The sequence below is a fragment of the Zootermopsis nevadensis genome, unplaced genomic scaffold, assembly GCF_977971745.1.
Source record: "Zootermopsis nevadensis isolate Lab colony 2312 unplaced genomic scaffold, Znev_1.0 Znev_ptg000007l, whole genome shotgun sequence".
NCBI classification, from domain to species: Eukaryota; Metazoa; Arthropoda; class Insecta; order Blattodea; family Termopsidae; genus Zootermopsis; species Zootermopsis nevadensis.
In genome coordinates, this window is record NW_028259139.1 from 7705037 (window position 1) to 7727141 (window position 22105).

The window sequence follows — 22105 nt, forward strand, 5'->3', positions numbered from 1 at the left end:
CATTCTTAACCTACGCACTAGATGGGGGTGAGTGGTCAGCGTCACCCACGGCCGCGTTTTACGTCCGGAAAAAGACCCCGGTACCCACTGGATAGGAGGCTGGGTTGACCCCAGAGCCGGTCTGGACACAGAGGCTACAAGAAAAATCCTCTATATCCGTCAGGGATCGAACCCCGGTTGTCCAGTCCGATACTAGAATGATATATGTAATATATGTGCTGTGATATATTATTATTAATAATAATAATATGGTACATTTTTATATTTAGTCTCATTTGTTTGTTTTTGTATTTGTAATGTTTTACTTTTATTATTATTGAAATGAATTTAATTATTTATTATATTTTATAGTGTTCTCTGATTTAGTGCTTGGCTGTTATTGGCCTTATTTGGCTGTTGTCAAGCACTTAAATAAATGAATTGAATTATTATAGTTTTTACTTATAAGAAGAATGAGTTTGACCAGAACATGTTTACGCTTAGTGAAGTTGAGAAATACGCCAAAAATATTAATCGAGATATCAGTGAGACAGAAATTAAAACGCTTTTTACGGGAAAGAAGTGTGACGATGGTGGCTGATTTCAATTTGCTGAGCATTAGGTTTAGTAGCAGTAGTCTGTAAATACGATAATGAGTCTTATGCTATCACATAAAAAGATTTATTTGACAAGCTTAGCAATTATTCTCATGTCGATATACCTTTGTACCAGTTCTATTTAAATTCCAATTTAGGGTGGGCTACTAGATGTATGTTAGGTCTTTCCTTGAAATCACTACTTCGTACCGGACACAGCGTGAAGCGGGTTGCAGCTAATCTCAGTCTTTCCACCTTGAGCTGCGTGCATGAGCCAGAAAACCTGAAGTTTAATAACTTTGGGTGGGTGGTGTGTCTGGGCACTTCAAGGGTGAGTTTTGCCTCCTTCCACCGGCTCCAGTAGACAAGCAGCTTGCCTCAACAGATGAGTAATGGTGGCGCGAGAATTGTTCAAACCCGGTGCACACAAACATGATAAATGGTCATTGAAGATTTCGTTTCTGATCTTAAATAGCATTTCTATTTTGCTTCGCTGCCCATTTCGTTTGTTGGAACAATAGTCTTGCTTTATAAATTATGTTATATAATATTTTATATTTAATGATGGTCAGAAATTTAAAAATATTTTTATCACACGGCAACGTCGTATTTAGAGGAAAGGATAATATTCTACGTGACTTTTTAGTTACATTTAGAGCTCATTATTGTTATAGTTGTCATATCTGATCTGTAGTTAACGAGTTAATTTAATTAAGTTAGTTTAATTACGTTTACGAGTTAAGTTAATTTTAGTATGTATCGCAAATATGTCGCTTTCTCTTAGGATTACGCTGTTTTAGGAATGCGAGAATTTAAAGACTGACGAACAAGAATTGTCGTTGTTTCCTGGCACGAAGAGGAGATTTATTGGCGGTATTGCATGTCGCCGTGCATAGAGAATGGGAACAGGCAGACCTGCTAAATTAACACGACGTTGAAACACTTTAAATACGAAAAAGGCAATGCGTCTGTGTCTCGGAACACCATCTAAGAAAATGAGTTAAACATATAGAAAAACGTTTAATAAATAGCTCATTAAACATCGTGACGAGGCAACGACCAGGGTTTAAGACATGTTTTCTTATGAATTTTTCTTGATTATTTCAGAAATAAAAAAAAATTAGTATTCAGTTATCGACAACAATAAGTTGTCCTTACCTTCAACAAAAAACAATGAATTTCAGCTAAAATGACGGATTAGTTAATGCTGTTCAGGGAATTAATCGCTGTTTAATTTTAGAATCATACGAAACACAAAAAAGTCTCCTTCAAGTTCAGAGATATTAAATATTAAAGCTTGTGGTTCATATAAGTGCCATTTTGTTTAAATAATTAAGTAAACCCTTTAGAATGAAATCTGAGGTTTTGAACAGACGATCAGCGTTGAAACACTTCTTATATTACCATAGGTTCATGTAATAAAACTTGGAAAGTGTCCAATAGCATTCAATTCTACTGTCAATATCAACATCGCGTTTAGGAAACTTATATATAGACTTCTTATTGATTTCATGTCGATTGCTATTCGGGGAAACCAGAACATACCGAAAAGCGATAGCTACTTCTTGTAATCTTGTCAATTTTGATGAAGTGTGGGTCCCTTCGCTGAGTAGACATCTTGTCTGATTTTACAGCTCCAAAGGAAAGACTGCCTTTAACACTCCAACCCAGCAGTGGTAATGACTGTGAGCTACCAGATTTATTGCTTTATCCGATGACATGGTTTGAGACAGGTACAATCATAACCCAGCAAAACCTTACGCATCCGACTCCAAGCCTGCGTAGGTTAAAAATTATAGCATCAGAATATATGCGCTCATAACACAAACACCAGCCATCATCACATGGACGACTCAGAAGATGTTTAATTGTGCCTGGCGATGTGTGTGGGTCATTATCTTCACGGGAGGTTCAGACATGCGCGGGTGTTGGGCTTATTTTCTGTGGCTGCTGATTACGCACGTGATATGGTGAGGTCGGGGGGGGGGGGGATCGGACAGGGGATGAGAGAACAACGCGTGTGTGAAATCCAATGGCAGAAATTCGCGTATGTTCTGTTTCTAAACGGAATACCTAATGAGGACATGTGCTGGCAGTCAAAAACCTCCTCTGTTGCAAACTCTCGATAATTTAACACTTCAGTTGAATCTGATTTCGTAAAAACGAAAATCTAAAATAAAATTAATTAGTTTACTAACTCCGTGAAGCATAGCTATCGTGTTAGAAGCTAATAGTCGCTCAGATGGCTCTGTATATTTCATGCGTCCATTGATATAGTTAAACGCCAATGTATTTTCTCGGTTCCTGGTAGAAACTGCTGTAATGTCGGCAAGTTTATTTTATTGTTTCAATGGAATGATACTTGAGTTTCGTGGTGAGTCATGACAATTGATGTTCTAGATGTATGAGCTCCTAGTGCTGGCATGATATTCAAGGTCTCGAGTGTTATTTGTAAGAGCCATATTAATAAAATTATGGCCACAACCACACAGGACATTCTTTAAAAATACGATAATCTTATACAGATCTGTATTAAAGACTAATTAATCTCTAAATTGTTGCCTGTAATTCTCTGAAGCAAGAAAAATCCATCATGCCCTTTTTACACAGAGCAGCTCCTTTAGTTAGACTGCCGTGCTTTACACACGGAAAGATTCCACACACACACATCCAATATATGTATTTAACGTAAGAAAATTTTGTGGCTGTTTTACATTAAAGTAAGAGGCTAAGACGATATGAAAGAAATTCTGACGCGAATAATTTAAATTTTTTTTATAATGTATCTGTTATTCTTCATCGATCCTTTCAGATGCTGCACCAGAGATAACTGCATTGAACAAATTCCTTTATGAAAAGCTGTTAGTCGCTCAGCTATTTAAACTTTCTGTTTTATTAAAATAACTTTTTATAGGTTTTTCCACAAGAGCATGACACCTGTCTAACACTAAACTGTCATTTTGTTTCTTAAGATCCATTTTAATATTGTGTTTTCATCGACGCCTAGATCTTCCGAGTAATCTCTTTCCTATAAGAGTTTTGAACAAAATTTTGTTTATGTTTAAATGCAGTAGTTGTTTTCATCTGGATTTATTTAGTGTTTTAAAATACTATTATAAGAAACTTCTCGAGCTATCTCTCAACACTTGCAGAGAACTACTTTGTGTTTATGGTTTAAAAAAACTAGACGCTACCCTGTAATGTAGAAATAGAATAAAGTTTGGTGTTTGTGTTCGCCGTCAAATATAAACATAAATATATTATTTCGTGTTTTAAAATCTTTATTTATTTATTTTTCTTACGTTTATTTATTTATTTATTTTACTTTTCATACATCTGCAAACGTTTTACAGCTTAGTAGTTACTGGAAAACACCACGTTGTAAACTTGTAAATAAAAAGAAACACACACAAAGAACTTATGACATCAAAAGAAACTCAGACAAGACTAATTCATTTTCTGCTAAGGTCTGCCTATGAAAGAGATTGCTTTTCCGAAGGCCATTAGATGGCAGGGGAAACTGAGTTTATTCAACGACGCTTTTGTCAGCTACTTCAGATATAATGTCAAACCTGGGAATGATTTAATTGGGGACGATGCAGAAGGAAGCCGCTCCGGCTTTCTTTGCCTTCGTTTCCTACACTGTGTTTTGTTACAGAGGCAAGAGCGGAGATTCCAGGCGCACCGGACAAATTTGTGAAGTCCGGAAGCTCGCTACGACTCACTTGCCTCTTCAAGAAAAGCACCGAGCAGCCTGTTTACGTGTTCTGGTACCACGAGACACGGATGATTAACTATGACCTGGGTCGTGGTATTCAAGTCCGGCACGGACGCTATTTCAGTGAACTGGTCTTGGAGCAGGCGCAAAAGCACGATTCTGGCAACTACTCGTGCGTGCCGTCAAACGCTCATCCGGCCAGCATCAGTGTTCATATACTAAACGGTACGGTACCAAATCCATATCAGTGAAATTTGCCATTTCAGACCAAGAGCTAAGAAATCCAAAACACATCTTCTGCCATCGATGTTCTCACCGATAGACTTGGTCCTTTAGTATAGAAAGTAATTAAATATAAACCAGTGACAGTTTCCTGACGAGTAAAAGTTTATGTTACCTAATATGTACCACATCTTATTTGCTGCACTCTTTACGTTATGAATTGTAAAATGTTTCGGAGATGCTGCCACATTGACATGACGGCGAAAGGGGGATGTTGTGTGTTGCGGATGGCCGAGAAATAAACATTTTAGTAACTCGCATAAATAAAAAAAATTATAGTCTCGAATATTACATAGGCCGATTATGAGTCTTTTTCTCTCAAAAGTTCATAAAGTTAGTGTAAATGGAACACTTCCCAGTGTTGTGGACCTAAATAAAGAAAATGAATTTCATAATGAGTTAGGGCTTATTTTAAAACCCTGCAACGACTCACACCCTGATTAGGATCTATATTATTTAATAAAATGGCTAATAAAAGCAGGAACTACTTTGGAGATACATTTGTAAACGGTGTGATAATATTAAAATGAATCACAAATAAATATATATTGAAGTGAAACTTAGTTTCTTGCCTAAAGAGGAAACCGAATGGTCTCAGGATGTTTGAGAACAGTGTACTAAGGCGAATGTTTGTACGTAATGAGCTGTATAATTTGTGCAATTACCGTGGTCACCAACTATTATTAGAGTGATTAAGCAAAAGACAATGAGATGGGTGTGTAACTTACATAGTCTGGAAACGCGTAAGGCACAGTAAAGTCGAAGGGATAGGGCAATCGGAGAACATCGCTATTACTATAGATCTTTGAATAAATGTAAGGTCTGAAATTCTGGACTGGATTTATACTCCCAGAGGTATTATAATGGCGGACTGTTATGAATATGGTAATAGAACTTCTTGTTCCAGAAATGGCAGGGAATTTCTTAAATAGCTAAGCGACTATTAGCATATCAAGACGATCTCTGTTTCATGCAGTTAAGCTTGAACTCAGATGGTTTATATTAAGCGCCAGTGGCGGACGTTCGTGAAAAGGGCGTTTGATGAGATTTCAGGCTCTCACGGTGATGAGTATGAATATGATGTATTCTGGTAAAAGTGTCGACGTTTCAGAGGTGCTTTCTGCCTCCATCATCATGTCGATTAAATCTCTGAAACCTTGATAAAATTTTACTAGACTACACAGGGCAAACGTCAAGAACTGGCCAAATTCAAGGAGTTTAATCTTCGTGTTCTGTGAGAGCAGGAATTATTGTCTAAGAGAATAAATATTAAATACGCACACGAACGACGTTTTCCAGCACGTACAAGTTCAAAATAAGGATCTAATATGCAGATTATATGAAATGATCATAATAAGTTCTATTTAACAAATCGTAATGACAGTATTACAATTTATTCTTATTTATTGTATTATTAATATGGTTCTCTGACAGATATAAAACTTTAATTCGTTCTATAATACGATTATAAATAATGGAAATACTGATAAATGCTACGTAAAAATGTACGCGTATGTTAAATACAAGCGAGGCTTTTCTTTACAATATCTGTTTGTTCAATGAAATGGAGTGTCAGAGCATTTTTCATAACACGCAATTGACTCAGATGGGGATAAATTTATTGAGGTTTTGTTACGTATGGAAATTTCCACTGTCACAAAGGTATAAAAATATTTGTTCTTACTAACTAAATACACGATAACAAATAGAAAAAGTATGTTTTGTAGTGTATCAGAGCATTTATATGTAATAGTTTCGAAGTTTAGTTAGTTGAAATTTGAACAATATACACAGAATATATAAAACGACTGTATACAATAAATATGAACTAGTTGCAAGTCTATAACAAGCAGAGATTGGCTACGTAGTTATTTTGTGTCTGGGTTGGTATCACGGGTATTTTAACAGTTGCCTGCTCTTAACCTAACGTTAAATGGAGAATGTTTTGTGTCTAAAGGACATAACGTTTCTAATTGAACATGTTTTTTCTACTGCGTATAAATTTTCTGAACGTTCCGTAGTAAATTTATTAAAATCTGTTACTAACTGGATAACTACATGCAGTAATTTTCTTCTGGTCTGTCCTCTAGTCAAAAAAATGGTTGTACAAAATGAAACAGCGTATAAAAGTATTTCTGACATTATTTGTTTTGAACGCTTAGAGATTACTCATATATGTGCAGGATTAAGAGAAAGCTACACATTTAATCTCCGCAGGTGAAATTTTATTGGAACATTTTAGAGATTTAAATGATAAAATATTAGCAGAAAAATAATGATTTTTCAGGCCCTCCGCTTATCTGTAGGGCAATTGTTTTTAAGGGCTGACAGACGTATGGATTTCTGATCTTACAGATGACGTTGATGATTCAAATCATACGTAAAACTAAGTTATTTGTTGTGTAAAATCATTTCTGTAAACATGATAAGTTTAATCATGATATACAGAAAACATGGAGTAAACAGACTTATGAAGTCTCACATTAAGTTATCTTAGATTTTATTTGTGTAGTTTACCAGAAAAACATTTTCTTTTTGCAGTTGAGTGAAACTCGTACGAGAAATTTAAAGGTGGGTGTTAAGAATTCTAGCTTTATCGCCGTAGGATTTAAAAACACTTACAATTAGAATTTTTCCTGGAATCTACTTAAACAAAGGTAAAAAAAAATTAACATTCTGTTCTCTGCCAATGTCACACAATTATTCTCTGTTAGAGGCCACGTATAAATTTGAATGTAATGTTTCGTTCACACAAGCCGTATAAAATAAAGCCGCCATACACATCTGTTCGTCCTTAAGTTTTGTATCCGAAGGTCATTGACGGATTTACACAAAATGTGGAATTAGAAGTCTCTGTAAATCTTAACAGAATAGGCGTACATTTAGTTTGACCAAACCAAAAAAGATGACCGGTCGTCCTTAAGGGAGGAGACATGAATTAGGCTTGTAAGAAATTCGTTTCGTCTCGTATCTCCTACTGTTATCTGTTGCTTGCAGGGGAAAAGCCAGCTGCGATGCATGGAAGCAAGAGCCAGTCGGTGCGAGCCAACTTGCCTTGGAGCTACAGCTTCATGGCAGCGCTTTGCGTCTCTCTGCTGTCAAGCCAGTCATGCTTCTGGTGCCGCGACGACAGATGACACTAGTTGCAGGTCACCTCAATACACTTTATTTCTAAAAGGGCATATATGAAAATACCTCGATGCGATGCATATCACGGTTAACGGTGGCATGGGAGAATGTCAGAGAAAATTACGTTGATCATATGCAGATTGTGGCGATAATTAGCTGACATATTATTATATTAAAGTATAAGTGTCAGAAGAAAGAGATGTGTTGTTTTTTTAGGTGTGTTTTAAGCGAAAACTCTAAATGAAAATTCGGATATATTTAATAACTGTTTTGTGGAAAGGTGGAAATAAAAGAATAACACTTTGAATTTGATGGTTCTTTCAGGCGAAGGGAAATACAGGTTATTGGTGAGGAGATAAAATTAAGTAGGACATTTTTGCAAGTTGCAAGTTAAACTAGAATAATGGCAAAGTTCTTACGTACGAGAGCATTATAGGATATTTTTGCAAGAGTGTTACAACTGGACTGTGTTTAAACACGTTAATGATTTGTTTCCAGCCATCACAGAATATAAGTATATACTTTACATGCATAATTTCCGACTGAAATTAAAAAAAAAAACTTAATATTACAGTGACACAGCATTGCTTCGCCTGAATCCATTTCAACTCGATATAATTATATTTTGTTAAAAGCTTTGTTTTTTGTGAAAAATAGACGTAATACACATGCAAGAACATAAAAGATTTCAGAAGCTCTTGAATTTACCACTCTTCAGTGTCAAAGGACAGAACGAAAATTCCTTTTGCTGATAGAATTTTTCACGCAATACTACGTCGAATATTACTATAGAATTTTGTGGGATGAGACTAATAATTATATTAAATTAAACTAAGAACGTCAAGTAGTCATTTGAAGATGGCTGTCTTCTGGGTTGTAGCACCGTGTAGTTTGGTAGAATTTTGCTAGCGTTTCAGAGGCAGCCGGGTGATAGTAGCCCTAATTATGGAGGCAGTAAGTGTCTGAAACGTCGCAAACGTCTGCCAAACTATACGGCGCAACAACCCAGAAGACAGAAAACTTCATATTCACCGCCGTGAAAACCTGAAATCCTACTTAGTTGCGAAAAACTGTCTTGTCTCTGCTTTACGAACGAAAATGTGGTACCTGTTCTATATAACGTTAAGACACGTGAAAGGATTCCAAAATGAAGTTGTTGTAAATTGCTAAATAAGTGATACATAAGAAAGAAAATCAGAATAAAGTTGTAAAATTTAGGAGACCTGAAACACGTGAGAGAGAGGCATAATAAAATAGAAAGTTATTAAAGATATGGACACAGAAAACAGACTAAAAATATAATTCTAACCAAAACATTTTGTGGCTTGTGTGATTTTATCATCTTAATATGTCACGATAATACTATAAACAGGACGACAAAACTGCTACAACTTTTGGTACGGTATCTAGACTGCATGCCGTTCCATCAATGATGCAAAATATTTATATTTCAATAAATTGGTCTAAAAACAGCGCTTGCATGACGTTTTGTGATCCAAATTGAGGTTAATCCAATACTCGTATGAAATTTAACTTACCCCACGAGTGTAATACAAATTTTATGTCGTTACGTATTTTGTTCAAGAGACCAATTTATTACGAGCATGTTTCAACTCCTAGAATAATAAAAGTAATAATTATTCAATATGAAAGTCACAGAAATAAAAAAAACATTGCATGGCTGTGCTGTGGTATATGGGACTGTTATTGGTGCAGATATCTGCGTATGTAATGGAATGAACTAATCTGTATACGATGAGTTTTAATCGGAAGAAAGTTTGAGTTGTTGGTTTTAAGATACTTGTCAATCCTCGGACATCCTCTTGGGATAAAGAAATTATAAACTGGTGAATATGAGATGCTAGAAATTTATATTAATCTCCGCTCATCTGCAAGAAACGTCTAATGGTATATTGTGTTCCATTGAATTCGAAACGATAAATCTAATATGATGAAACCCATAACTTATTTTGTTTATTTCGTAAGACTAAACGTTCCTTCAAGGGGGTCGATTCTGAGTTGTATTAAAAGTCATTTCAAGTGTAAGATGGGATATATTTTTGATTCAAATACAAGTTTTAGCCTGTGTTAAAATATATATTCTTATTTAGTGAAATTAAATTAAAGAAAAATTCTAAAGTTTACAATAAATTCACATAGATAAGAAAGTGTAAAAATTATTTTGGGGATCTTGCTTATCAGACAATAAAAACAATATTTCGTAAAAAATTACTTGTTCCGAAACACAAAAGAACGCTTGTAAGACTGCTGTTGTGTATGAGATTTAAAACTATGTACCTATCATCCTGAATTTTGTTGAAATTTCATTAAATTTCAACAAGGTTTCATGTGGCTTTGACATTACAGTAATGTTCCAAGTTTCTTATGATCATTTGTTCCTTTACGATAATTATATGCACTTTAATGCAAGGCATAAGGTGACCAGTGGACAGCAAAATTAGCGGGGCACAGTTTGCTTTCAGGAAGACACTTAATTAATCAAAACTTTGCAGGAGCTGCTTTTAGACAGGAACCATAACTTTCAAGAGAAAATATAAGCGCTGTATATACGCGTCTAAGATAAGTGCTGGATAACAGAATTAAAAGTCGAACTCGTGGTTTGTTCTGACATTTCGTGGGTCCTAAAGAACAATAAAAGAGTTTTGTTGTTGAAGAAGAAAGAAGATGGCTGAGGAATTCCTTCATTGTATCAGATTTATCCAATCAGTGTCTGATTTTCAGCATCTGTTGGGAAATACGTCAAAAACGAAATCAAATTAGAAACTAGCCCTCATTGGAGAAATAGTTACGCCACTTCCCGACTGTAATGAGACTGTTTAAAAGAGAATTTCACATTAAACTTTTGTAATAGATGTTTTCATGGTTCATAGACTTTAATGTCAATATCCGTTGAAGTGTTGCAATTTTTGTTTTGTTTTAGCGTCTTTTTTTTTGTAGTGGTTTGTCACTTGTTTGTACTTCCTGTTCGCATGAAACAAAAGAGAATCACTGTTGTAAATTCAGACAACAATTCCAATTCCCGTAAAGTGCCAAAACCCGTGTGTAAGGGATACGTCCACACCGAACCCACTCTGTATTAACCTCTCAGTGCATGAGTTATTACGAAAGGAAGCATTATTGGTCCATGTCCCGTATAATTTCAATGCTTCTTTTTCGTGAAAACATTTTCACGTCATACTGGATATCACTATGTTAAAATTGTTTGTTTTATCTGTGTTTTACCAATGCATGGCACTACAAACGACTGATCGTTTGCGATGAAATGCAAATATTATATTTTGGTATGAAATTTCGATCATCTGTACAGTGTAACAGCAAACAACTTAATTTTTAATATATATTAATTAAATATAAGTTTTAAATTAGTTACTTGACCTATGATTCGTAAACAAATTGTTGATTCTTTATTTGTATTGTATTGTTTGTGTACTATTTTTCATTATTATTTCACTATTATTGTATGTATTATCAGTGTTTGCCTGTTATTGGCTTCTTGCTGTTGGCAAACACGTAAATAAAATAATTGAATTGAATTGAATTGAATAAGAAAGTTAATATTTTGTATTTGTTGAATGTATTTGTTTCCATTGACAAATTTCACTCTCCACACTATACATGAAACAGGATGTTTGTATGCATAGTATGTAAGTTAATTTGATTTTTATGTATTTCAGTACCAGTTTGAGACGATTATTCATTAAATTTGTAATAAATGAAGTAATATGACGAAAATGAAGCATGTTATTTGAACCATCATTCTGATGTGGCTAAGATTGAACTATTTTAATTTAAACACAATATTACCTTGTTTACATCCCAGTTTCCACTAATATCTCTCCATTTATATCATAGAATTTTAGTATTATACTAGGCTTAAATCATGTATAGACGTGGTCTTACTTTATTATTTTTTTCAAGACGTCAGTTTTAGATTACGTTTCAATCGCTTGTTTATTGATTCAAAGTTTTAGTACACCATAATATTATAAATTAAATGCCCAGAAATTATATAAATATGACGTGCACTGACTTTGTAGGTACTGGTATATTTATGTCTGTTTGAAACTACCTGATTTATCATATTGCTGATCGATGTTAATTTTGATCCAGCATTATTATTGTGACGACGAGAACGCCAAATTTTTTTAATAGTGAAAAATCTGTGACGCTCTTAGATGTGTTTTGGTATTGATTCATACGCTATAAGCAAATATTCCGAAGTGTCTCAGTGTTATAATTTTTTGTTTACACATGCCACTTCCTTACTGGATTTGAGCTCTTTGCCTCGTATCAAATTACAAGAAATCAAAATTAATCCGCTCTGATATACTCTTAGCTTGTCTACTCCCTCTGCTATGAACGCACTCGTAAACACGTGCTGTCTTACAGCACTGTCGTATTGCAATGCGAGTGAACGTTCTCGGCTAGCAACAGACTTTGATGACTAAGGCGGGGAAGAGAGGGGTGACGAAGTAGCCTCGCGTGGATTTGCAGTGGACGCCATGAAAGGCAAGTTCCTAAAAGAGGAACGAATTTAACATATCCGGAAGCAGTGTTTCGATTTTAATTGGTTATCTGTCGTTCTACGTGAAGTGTTGAGTGTGTCAGTGTAAACAAATATCCTTAAAACTATCAGTTACACAGCCAAGATTCGCCGAGCAGGGTCTGAAATAAAAGTTTCGCCATTTCTGTTCGGTGATAGGTTAGTTAGTACAACTGACCTTGATAGAGAGCATGAGTGAGCGAAGGTGAAGTGATTTGTGTCCAGATAATGTGAAGTTTTATTAATTCCGTTTGTTTATTTGTGTGGTAGATTTAAGCAGTAAATACTGCAATGTGTGCTTGAAGCAGACTGGGTAGGAAGTGCATTGCATCAATATTTCTTCATGCAGCAAAGAAGTTGAGCAACAGATGGTGAGTACAGTACACCCCCGCCCAAGTGTTTGTTTGCATGTGTGTTTACTCGTAACGTTTTTAATAAAACGCTAGTTTATACAAAACAATGATATGACAATTTTTTGGGTGAAAAACGTAACTTATTACTTTGAAGTATGGACATAAATCGAAAGCATTTAAAAATAAAGCCCTCAAGATAAAACGAAAACATTCGAACTAACCTCAAAAATATAAAGTTAATCACTAATTAATTGCATTACGTTACGAGGAATTTCGTGTCGTGGTATTAGAATATTTAAATTTCAGAGAGTAAAATGAGCCAGGTCTTTGTCAAGTATGATGGACACAAAGCACACATAACGTACTTTGACGGATCACTTGTACAACCGAGGATTCGAAAGGATAAAATGGTTCTTAGGGAGATAAATTGGGATTAACTGCGGTAGATTAAACTATCACAGAGAAGTCTAGTGACGTGCTTCGGTATTAGTGGTGTTGTAGTAACACAACTCTATACGTATAATTGAATCTGAATAAAATGTGGCGACTAGATCAGTCCCAAACCTGAAGAGTTTTTGCAGAAGTTGGTAGCAGTTCAGTTAGTGACAATGTTCCCCCACTTTTATATAATCCGAAGGTGTGTTACTATGCCCACAGGGACCGCCACAGAACACTGTGCTGCCGAGCTAAACACCGTTCAGAGATCCGCTTTAATACCTTTGTCCACGCACATGCTTCTCAAACGCTATCTTGAATTTAGTTTTTTTCCCCCCGAAAGAAACGTTTAATGCGTACGTCTCTGCGATGTGTGATATATTATCCGACATCTAAGACTTCGTAATTTGATATTTGGTGAAGAGTAGACCTACGAAATAAAGTTCATCATTATGCTATTTTATTCAGTATTTCGTTATTTCTTCCCTGTTAGCAACAAATATATATCCTTAAACATATAAATCTGAGTTTTTCCGTAATGCAAAGGACAGCGTTTCACAACCCAGTACAAAGCCCGAAGTAAAATAATAATTTTATGCGTTTAGGTATGAGACAGTAATGAATGGTAAAAGTCTTTATAATTTATAAATAGATAAGTTGAATTTAATACGGTCAGTTCATAAGCAATTTTTTTAAGTTTAATACATCTTTTCACAAAGTAATATAATTATTGGAATTGAATAATAAAGAAATATTTATTTAATTCATTACTTGAAGTTATATTAAAGCATGGTTTGATATTATCGATGTATTGTAGACGGATGTAACAGACTGATTGCCTTTTTTTCTTCGAAGCATTATTAATATTTCGCTTCTAAACTACAGGTGAAATACTTACTTGAAGCGAAACGAAACACTTCTACGTTAAATCACATTTATGAACGACTGTACTTTCTTCATAAATAATTCTTTATATTTTTGAATCCTTTTAACTTCGCATATAAATCCTTTCATCTCTCTACTTACACATCTGTTCAAAATTTTATTTCCATATCTATTTTAATTTATTTCCTGTACTCCTCTCATGTCTGTAATATATAGGGCAAAAAATTGTTCTTCAGAAAACAGAAACGTTTAATTTTATGTTTGAGTGATCAGCATCACGCCCCGGCTTCGCTTTACCCCAGGAAAGGGCCCCGGTACCAAAATGGATAGGAGGCTGGGTGGCTAGAGGAAAAATCCTGTGCCCCTGTCGGGGATCGAACTCCGGTCGTCCAGTCATTATGCTGACTGAGCTACCCGGCTCATAATACATTTTCTTTTAAGAAATATTCACATGAATATTGAATTAACTTTTTAAAGTCAGACAAAACATACAACATTAAACTCACATTATAAATGGGTCAAAAGATAAGATTGTAAAACTTCCTATAGTAATGGATTGTATCATGAAAAAGTAACTCGTCTGTGGTAACTGAATGATGCACTTTAGTGTTTTTATATTACCAATGCAGTTATTGCAGTTCCTTTGACGAGTAAGGTAGCCTCAGCTTGAAAGTAAAAGTTCAGCTGCAGTTGTTTAGAATTTAAGATTTATTTTGATGTACGTCTGCGTATCTCGGTGTTGGACATGCATGTGCCTTATTACGTAATTTTACTAGCTACAATAATTTCACTTTTACAATTTTAATCTTTTAACTAATATGTGTGTTGTCTTTAATGTTTGGTTTTTAGATTTAAGGAAAATAACGAGTTGTTTAATTTATTTTCTTCAGTGTGGAACGCATAAAACTTTTAGGAAGGGATTTCAGAAAACTTCTCTCTAATAAACGCACAAGCAGTGCTATAATGCTAAGATAAATAGCCAAAGTTTACTTTTGAAACATTGAAGTCTAGTTAGTGAACTGCTGTAAGCTACACTGTAATCTGCATGTAACAAGTAACTTCCTGTATTACTAGGCGGCTATTCGGCTGTAGTAAACTTTCTCTGGTTTACAACGCAAAGACCTGCATGAGATATAGGTTATCTCCAGACACTCCAATTGCTTTGCTCTTAAACTGGACCTCATCCAGCCAATCCAAAACGTAGTAGATCACTCCTAAAGCGTAGAGAGCCATAAGGCGTCTAATTTTGTACGTGTTCGTCTTTATCTTCAAGGCGCAACAAGAAATTCGATAACTACCAAACGACACTTAAATGTAACAGCTTCAGCGCAGTCTGGTGTCAGATTATTTACTAAGGAAACTACAATTCTTAAAACAAGATTATTTTCTTTCATAATCGAGTACGGGGTTGTGTAATGCAGTTTCTTTGTGGGCATGTAGCACGCATGGGGGAGATAAAAATATTCCAGAAGTTTCGTTGTATAGGCTGAAGGGAAGAGACCTAAGAGCATATGGGAGGATAATATTAAAATTGATAGTAGGGAAATAGGATGTGAGAGTGTGGAGTGAATTCGTCTGGTTCAGGATAGGGGTTGGTGACTGCCTGTTGTGAATTCCGTAATAAATGTTTGGGTTCAATAAGCGGAGAGAGTTTCTAAGTAATCGAACTTCAGCTCCCGAAGAGGAATTGACAGTAAGAGACTATGAAACGTCAGTGTATATGAAATAGAGTGCAACATCTCAGAAAACGCATATTAAATTAGTCGTAAGAATCTAAATCTCACAGGAAATAACTCAATAAACAGCACAGGGACATGAAGTGTTCTCTTACATGTATTAAAACTGAAGGTCGTCTAAATAATATTTAAGAAATCGGTCCGTACCGCAAAGAAAACACCACATTTCAACGTTACAAAGATTAATTGGTTGAAGCTATTTAAGGAAATAGTCACTGTTTAGTCTCGGAGTCATACGAAACCCGTTAACACAAACTGTTGTAAAAATGTTGAGTTATTGACGTATTGAAGTTCGATCAGCTGATGAAAAGAGTTACCACAAGGCTTTAAAGAGTTAATTATGGGAATATAATAAAATGAAAAATGTTTCGAATTTAGTTTTTATTTTTCAATTTAATACGCATAGGCCGATCGTAAAATGGGCATTTTCTTGGTGTGAATCTTTACTCCATAAAATCTTCAAAAATAAATTCTAGGCTTCGTGTAAAGTACGTTTTATATTACAGCAGTACGAACCAGAATAAAATTTAACTTCCAGGGATAGAAGAAGTACCTGTGTCATGAAGTGATTTATTGTTTGTAGTAGTTGCAGTAGTATTATTTTTACCGTTGTGAGATAATTACATTCACTCTTTAGTCGTTTTAGAAAAAAAAATCCAAATCTGTCGTTGAAATCTGGTCATATTTATGTAACTGCAATTTACTTGTCTGGATCCGTTGTCCCTTGTGAACGCTTCTAACTGCCTGTTGCTTTCTGAGTCTTTCCAAAGCGTAATAAATTAAAGTTCCAGGAGAAACAGTTTCAAAAACATCTTGGTAAGTAATTGGGAAATTTTCTGTTTTGCTAAGCTCTCTTTATTTTATTATACGCAATAAATTAAAAGCCATCTAGAAGGACCTCATACTGGCTGCCTGCTGTTTGTTCGTTTCTCTGCCTCTTCTCAGAAATAATTTCAGAGCTTCTTCAAGCATTTTCATAAGAGTCAGCGATGTAATTACATTTCGAAGCCATCTGTGCTGCCACCTAGTACGTCACGCGTCTCTGCATGTGAAGTGTTCAGTGATGAAAAAGCATTGCCTTAAAACTGGAAAGATGAACAGAACTGAACTCGGATTTCAGTAACGTCTGTGTTGTCTGACCTTCTATTCGTCACCAGCGTCACGGATTAAAATAACTGTTTGTCTGTTAGGGGTACAAAAATTTAAACTGTCCAACATTTTTGTTGCGTGCCGTGGAGTTTTATAATTATCGAATTATATTTGGAAGAGTAACTTCTAAATTAGATTATACGATGTTCTTTAAAAATATTATAGTAATTTATTAATCGATTTTGTTATGAAAATCTACCATTCACGTCTATTTTGTGACATATATTCATGGGGTTCATCATTCTGAAGCCAGCCAAAACGTATGACACGCATTTCTGATGTCTCCGTTTATCTTATTCGTTCTAGCTTCAGTGTTAAAAATTCAGAACATATAAAGGTTGTAGCTAATCACAGTTCTCATTTGTTGCGATTAATAATAAATAGCTAGTAAAATGTAAAAAAGACGCATCAGGAAAGCGCGATTGAATTATTAATGTAATGTTAAGTATCACTGGAATTTTAGGTATAAATAATTAAGCATTTCCTAACTTACAAAACAGACCACTAACGAGTAACTACCAAACCTCGTGGTTGAATGGTTAACACTGCTTCGTATTCGGGAGGTCCCGGGTTCAAATCTGGACCCGGAGACCGGCTATCCTGACTGGGATTTTTCGTGGTTTTCCTTACTACCTCCATGAAAATTCAGTGATAGTACCTTAAATTAGCCACGGCCGATTCCCACCATATCCTTTCAAATTTAGTGTCATCGTCTCATTCGACGCAGTGTAGTCTGAGCTACTGAAAATACGTCGTTAAATAAACTATTAATAAATATAACAAGTAAGTGATAGCAGGACACGTCCTGTTGCTGACAGCAGAATATAAAATATCTTATTTGTTCATATATAAATTATGCCTCATTCCAGGGTAAATCATCACCCCCTTATATTAAATAGGATAAATACAGCTTTGCAGCTGGGACAGTTCGCATTTTGCAGGCTGCAGATATGTTTTTTGTGCGAACACATACATTTTTACACAAATATTAAATTATTACAATGTAATATTTACGTAATTTTGAGTGGATAGTTATATGAATGTTAAACAGATTTGGAAATGACACGTTCAATAAACTGCCGTGACGTTCCACTAAATTTTACGCGATGCACCACCAGCTGAGTGCGGCCCTGAGTTTCGAAATGTTGAAACCCCTGACATAACCGAAAGAGTAAAGTTTAGAGCATTATTATGATAAATGGCAGTTCACCTCATGCATATTTAGGTAGTAACATCGTCTCCATCCCCGACCTTCCAAGGATTGCTTCACTAATTGAAGGAAAGTCAGAAGAGAGTGTAAATTATTCTACACGTAACATTGATAAAGCAATTCTGTGTAAAAGAAATAATATTAACTTCTTCAGAGAAATCGCTCTTAAGAGCCTGTATACACAGGTTAATGCTAAACTAACCTGTAGATTACGAAGATGAAGGAAGGCATTTTCCACTGCTGTGTGGGCCACTTTTAATATTTTATGGTTACTTTCTCGAGCAATAGAGGTTACTAATACCTCTACGTACACACCACAATAAGTATTATTAACGGGAATTTCGTCATATCTTGCGATATCCATGGAGACGTGAATTTAAGCAGCTTTAATTTTATATTTTGCAGTCATAATAACTGTATATCAAATGCTCATATGGGTCATCTTGTTTGTATGATTATTGAGTTCTTGGAATCGATTATATTGAAACCAGTCCGCTTTTATATCTTTAAACTAATTCACATTCTACGTTAAACACGAAGCTTACATATTAACGTCCAAATATCAAAATGTACTCAAAATATCATCTGTTTTAGTAATCAGTAACTTTGCCCACACAGTATATTTATTAATGTCTTGTTATTATCAGTATAAACAACTATTATTTACGTAAACAGCATTAAATTTGTAATGGAGAAGCGTTGTGTTTACTTTGCGGTAAGGACCGAATTCTTAAATACTATTATTCAGATGAGCTTTGTGTTTCAAAGGGTTAAAAGTACTCCAATAAAATGTGTTTATATATGCTTTGTTATGTAACTTGCAGTGTGTGTCTAACCTTTACATGTTAAGAGAACTCTGGTTCATTTTAATTAAGTTGTTTTGACTTAAGATTTACTTAAGTTTAAGATATTTAATTTTTAGTTCAGCCATATAAAAATAGCAGTTTAATAACTCGTCGTGAATTATGTAGTGAGCTATACAAATATTGATTGACGAATCAAATGCACTTGTTATTTTTAATGTTTGAGTCTTATCAGTTAATAATTCTCGTCTGACTACATTTGCGTAATAGTACTTTTTATGTATCAGATATTGAAATAGTTGCCGACTATGAATTGGACGACCGTTTCTCGATCCTCGGTAGGGACATCATTTTCCTTTTGGACGTTGCGTACAGAGTGGCTCTGGGTCCATCCAGTCTCCTGTCCAATTAATACTGCCGGGTTTTTTTCCGGGGGACTGCAGCAATCAGAGCGTAAATCTTTATTTGCTGTCATGGTTAGGACTGCATGTCCGTTTCAATCCACTTCTCGTTTTCGTCCCGAAGTGATGCTTGGATACATGGGCATTTAATAATGCCTTTTATTAGACTAAGCAACCAGGGCGTAAAGAAACCACTAAATCTGACGAATGTTAAGTTTAAGAATGCATATGGAAATTAACTTTGATTTTCTATATACGCTTCCAGTACTGGTTTAATTTTATTTAGCCAATTAACTAAAAAGCTGGTCAAGAAATTCCCAAACATTTTTGGTAACGCATGATTAATTACCATGTTCATAAGAATTTACAAATAAATCGAAGTTTGATTACAATTAAATCTGTCATTTGCAAATTACCTTTTGAAAAAACTGTGTTGTTACTACCATGGCAATCATCAAGGTTAAATGCATTATTCGTAACATCAGTCTATGTTTCTTTCTATGCTTTTAATATATCATTCTTCACAAAAACGACACAAGTCCTGGAGTTGTGTTGTTTTACTATTAGGTTCTCGAATCACAGTTTTAGAACCAGTGCTCTAGAATAGTTCATTATCCGTTATCATAGATTACGTGAGCAGAATGGAAGGATGGATTCAGGGTGTTATCTTTAAGGCTATACGGGATTGATGCGCAGTGTAGGAGCTTTACTTAGCGAACCCACTCAGCACTCTGCATGTTAATGAAATTCCTTGTTTATGTATCATCTACTTTAATGTCACAGGCAACGTACTGAAATCGCTCGATGCATAACAGGCCTCTGATACAGCCGTTTCCTTTTATTACACTACTTACATATTACGTAAGCATTAATAGACGGAAATTTCAGGCTGTTTCAGCATTATCGAACAAGACGTGTGTTATCGGAGGTTTATCTCAAAATACTTACATTTTCACATATCAGTCATAATAGTTTATGTACTGGGTGCGTAATCATTATTACCAACTTTTAGTTCTTTTTCAGTGGTTAATGTTTTAGGTTCATTTGTAAGCTAATTCATTGGCTAATAGCTTAATAAAACCGCCAGATGGTTAGAAATATATTTTAAAAAACATGAAAGTATGACACAAATATACGTTTTTAATAAAACAAGTAAAGCAGACTAAGAAACATATGTTAAAGTTGATTAAAGTCTTCTCGGTAAGTTGTTTAAGAATCATCGACATTTAAGAGACCATTTCCGGCTCCATTAACATTGCAGAGAATTTCTTAGGATGTCCGTAGATAATTTTAGGGAACGTCAATGTAACTTGTTTATGCAGCTGTATAAAATACCTCAGTAAGAATTATAGGATTTACATGCTTCTGAGGGGAGGCCTTGGCTGTCGACAGCATCGGGTGCTCGCACTGAAAAATCTCTGGATTCAATGGAACCTGTTTGCTCTCGTCTCTATCCAGCTGTCAATTTTTAAGACGAGTATGTGACGTCATGCATCGAAACCATCTTCTCCGCAACCATCTTATTTCGGATATGTTCAATTCACGCAGTTGAATAGACATTCAGTTAAATCAGGGTATAACGATATAATTTGCTTCTAGATTTCATTGTAATTTAGTTGTTTATATTATGCCCTGTACGTAATATTTAATGTGGGGATAAAAGACAGACAAATATTTTAATATCTGCTGAAACTTATTTTTTTGTTATCCATTTTTGTTTCCATCTCTAGTTAAGGAAGAACTGATAACCACATTCTCCTAGTTTATGTAGGTCTTATAAAAATTCAAATAAAATTGTATAGCTTGCATATTGCAATATTTTATGTCCCTTTGATGATAATTATTGTTTCTGAATTTAGGTTCTCCACGCACGAAGCCATGCATGACTTTCAATTTTGTACTTAAAGACGTCGCAACGTAATCTTCTGTAATTATGCTGTTACCTAACACCGTTTCAGTATTAATAGTAACTACATTAGTCGTGTTTATTGATTTCATTTTAAAGAGTTCTGTGCACTGAGTCCTAACCTGTCATGTTTAATCGTTTCCAGTGACTCAATTCACTTGTACATATTTATATATGTCAGCTGTAATCATCCTTTGTTTCGATTCAATCATTATTACGTTGTAATAAATTATTTTGCTGCTCACGTTCCGAACGTATCGTCATGTTTATTTAAGGTTCTATAATATTTTAACTGTATCATTGTATAATATAGATTCAATTTTAGCTTTCAGTGTCAAATTGACGTACGGTAAACCTGAGTTCTGTATATCTTGCTAGCACGTGTAAAATGTGAGGGATACTTTTGGCCGGTTGCAGACTTTCAGATAGGTTTGACTTATTCTGGACGTTATCATATTTGTTTATCGAAAATACAATCTTTCAGAAACTGGATATATCTTAAATTACACTCCCATTCGACTGTATGCGATCTGTGTAGCTGATACTGCGTTGTTTAAATAACCCAAGGAACAACACGCCATTCGCTGTCGACCAGAGGTTTCTCAATTACAATACCTGAGGTTTCTACCAAGTTTTGTGTTTTATTTGTTTATATTCATTCGAGTAATTTCTGTTTGTAATATTTACTCAAATGCTTGTGCGCTTATTGGAAAATTCCGAGCAATAGTCTAGCCTGTATCGTAGTGTAAATTAAAATATTTTATATTAACACTATGTTCAGGATCTGAAAACATGTATTATAACATTGTTCATATTATGACATTAAAAGAAATGATTTTACCCCTCCCGTACCTTTGTGCCCTTGCTTATAAAAATTGTAGTAAAAATCCTTTGCTGTAATGTGAAATTTTCAATACGTAAATTATAATAAGTTACGTGCCAGTGCAGCTGTTTCCATG

General features: G+C 34.9%; 1 protein-coding gene across 2 annotated transcripts in view; it reads left to right on the forward strand.

The window, feature by feature from the left end:
- Window positions 1-11457, forward strand: part of LOC110828209 (zwei Ig domain protein zig-8-like) — an 87604-nt gene extending 76147 nt beyond the window's left edge. For both annotated transcript variants that reach the window (XM_087344161.1, XM_022060704.2), the window contains 2 exons: window positions 4234-4518; window positions 7573-11457. In XM_087344161.1, coding sequence (XP_087200287.1) covers window positions 4234-4518; window positions 7573-7712 — 425 coding nt within the window. In that variant the 3' untranslated portion in view covers window positions 7713-11457. The remainder of the gene's footprint in view (window positions 1-4233; window positions 4519-7572) is intronic.
- The last annotated feature ends 10648 nt before the right edge of the window (window positions 11458-22105 follow it).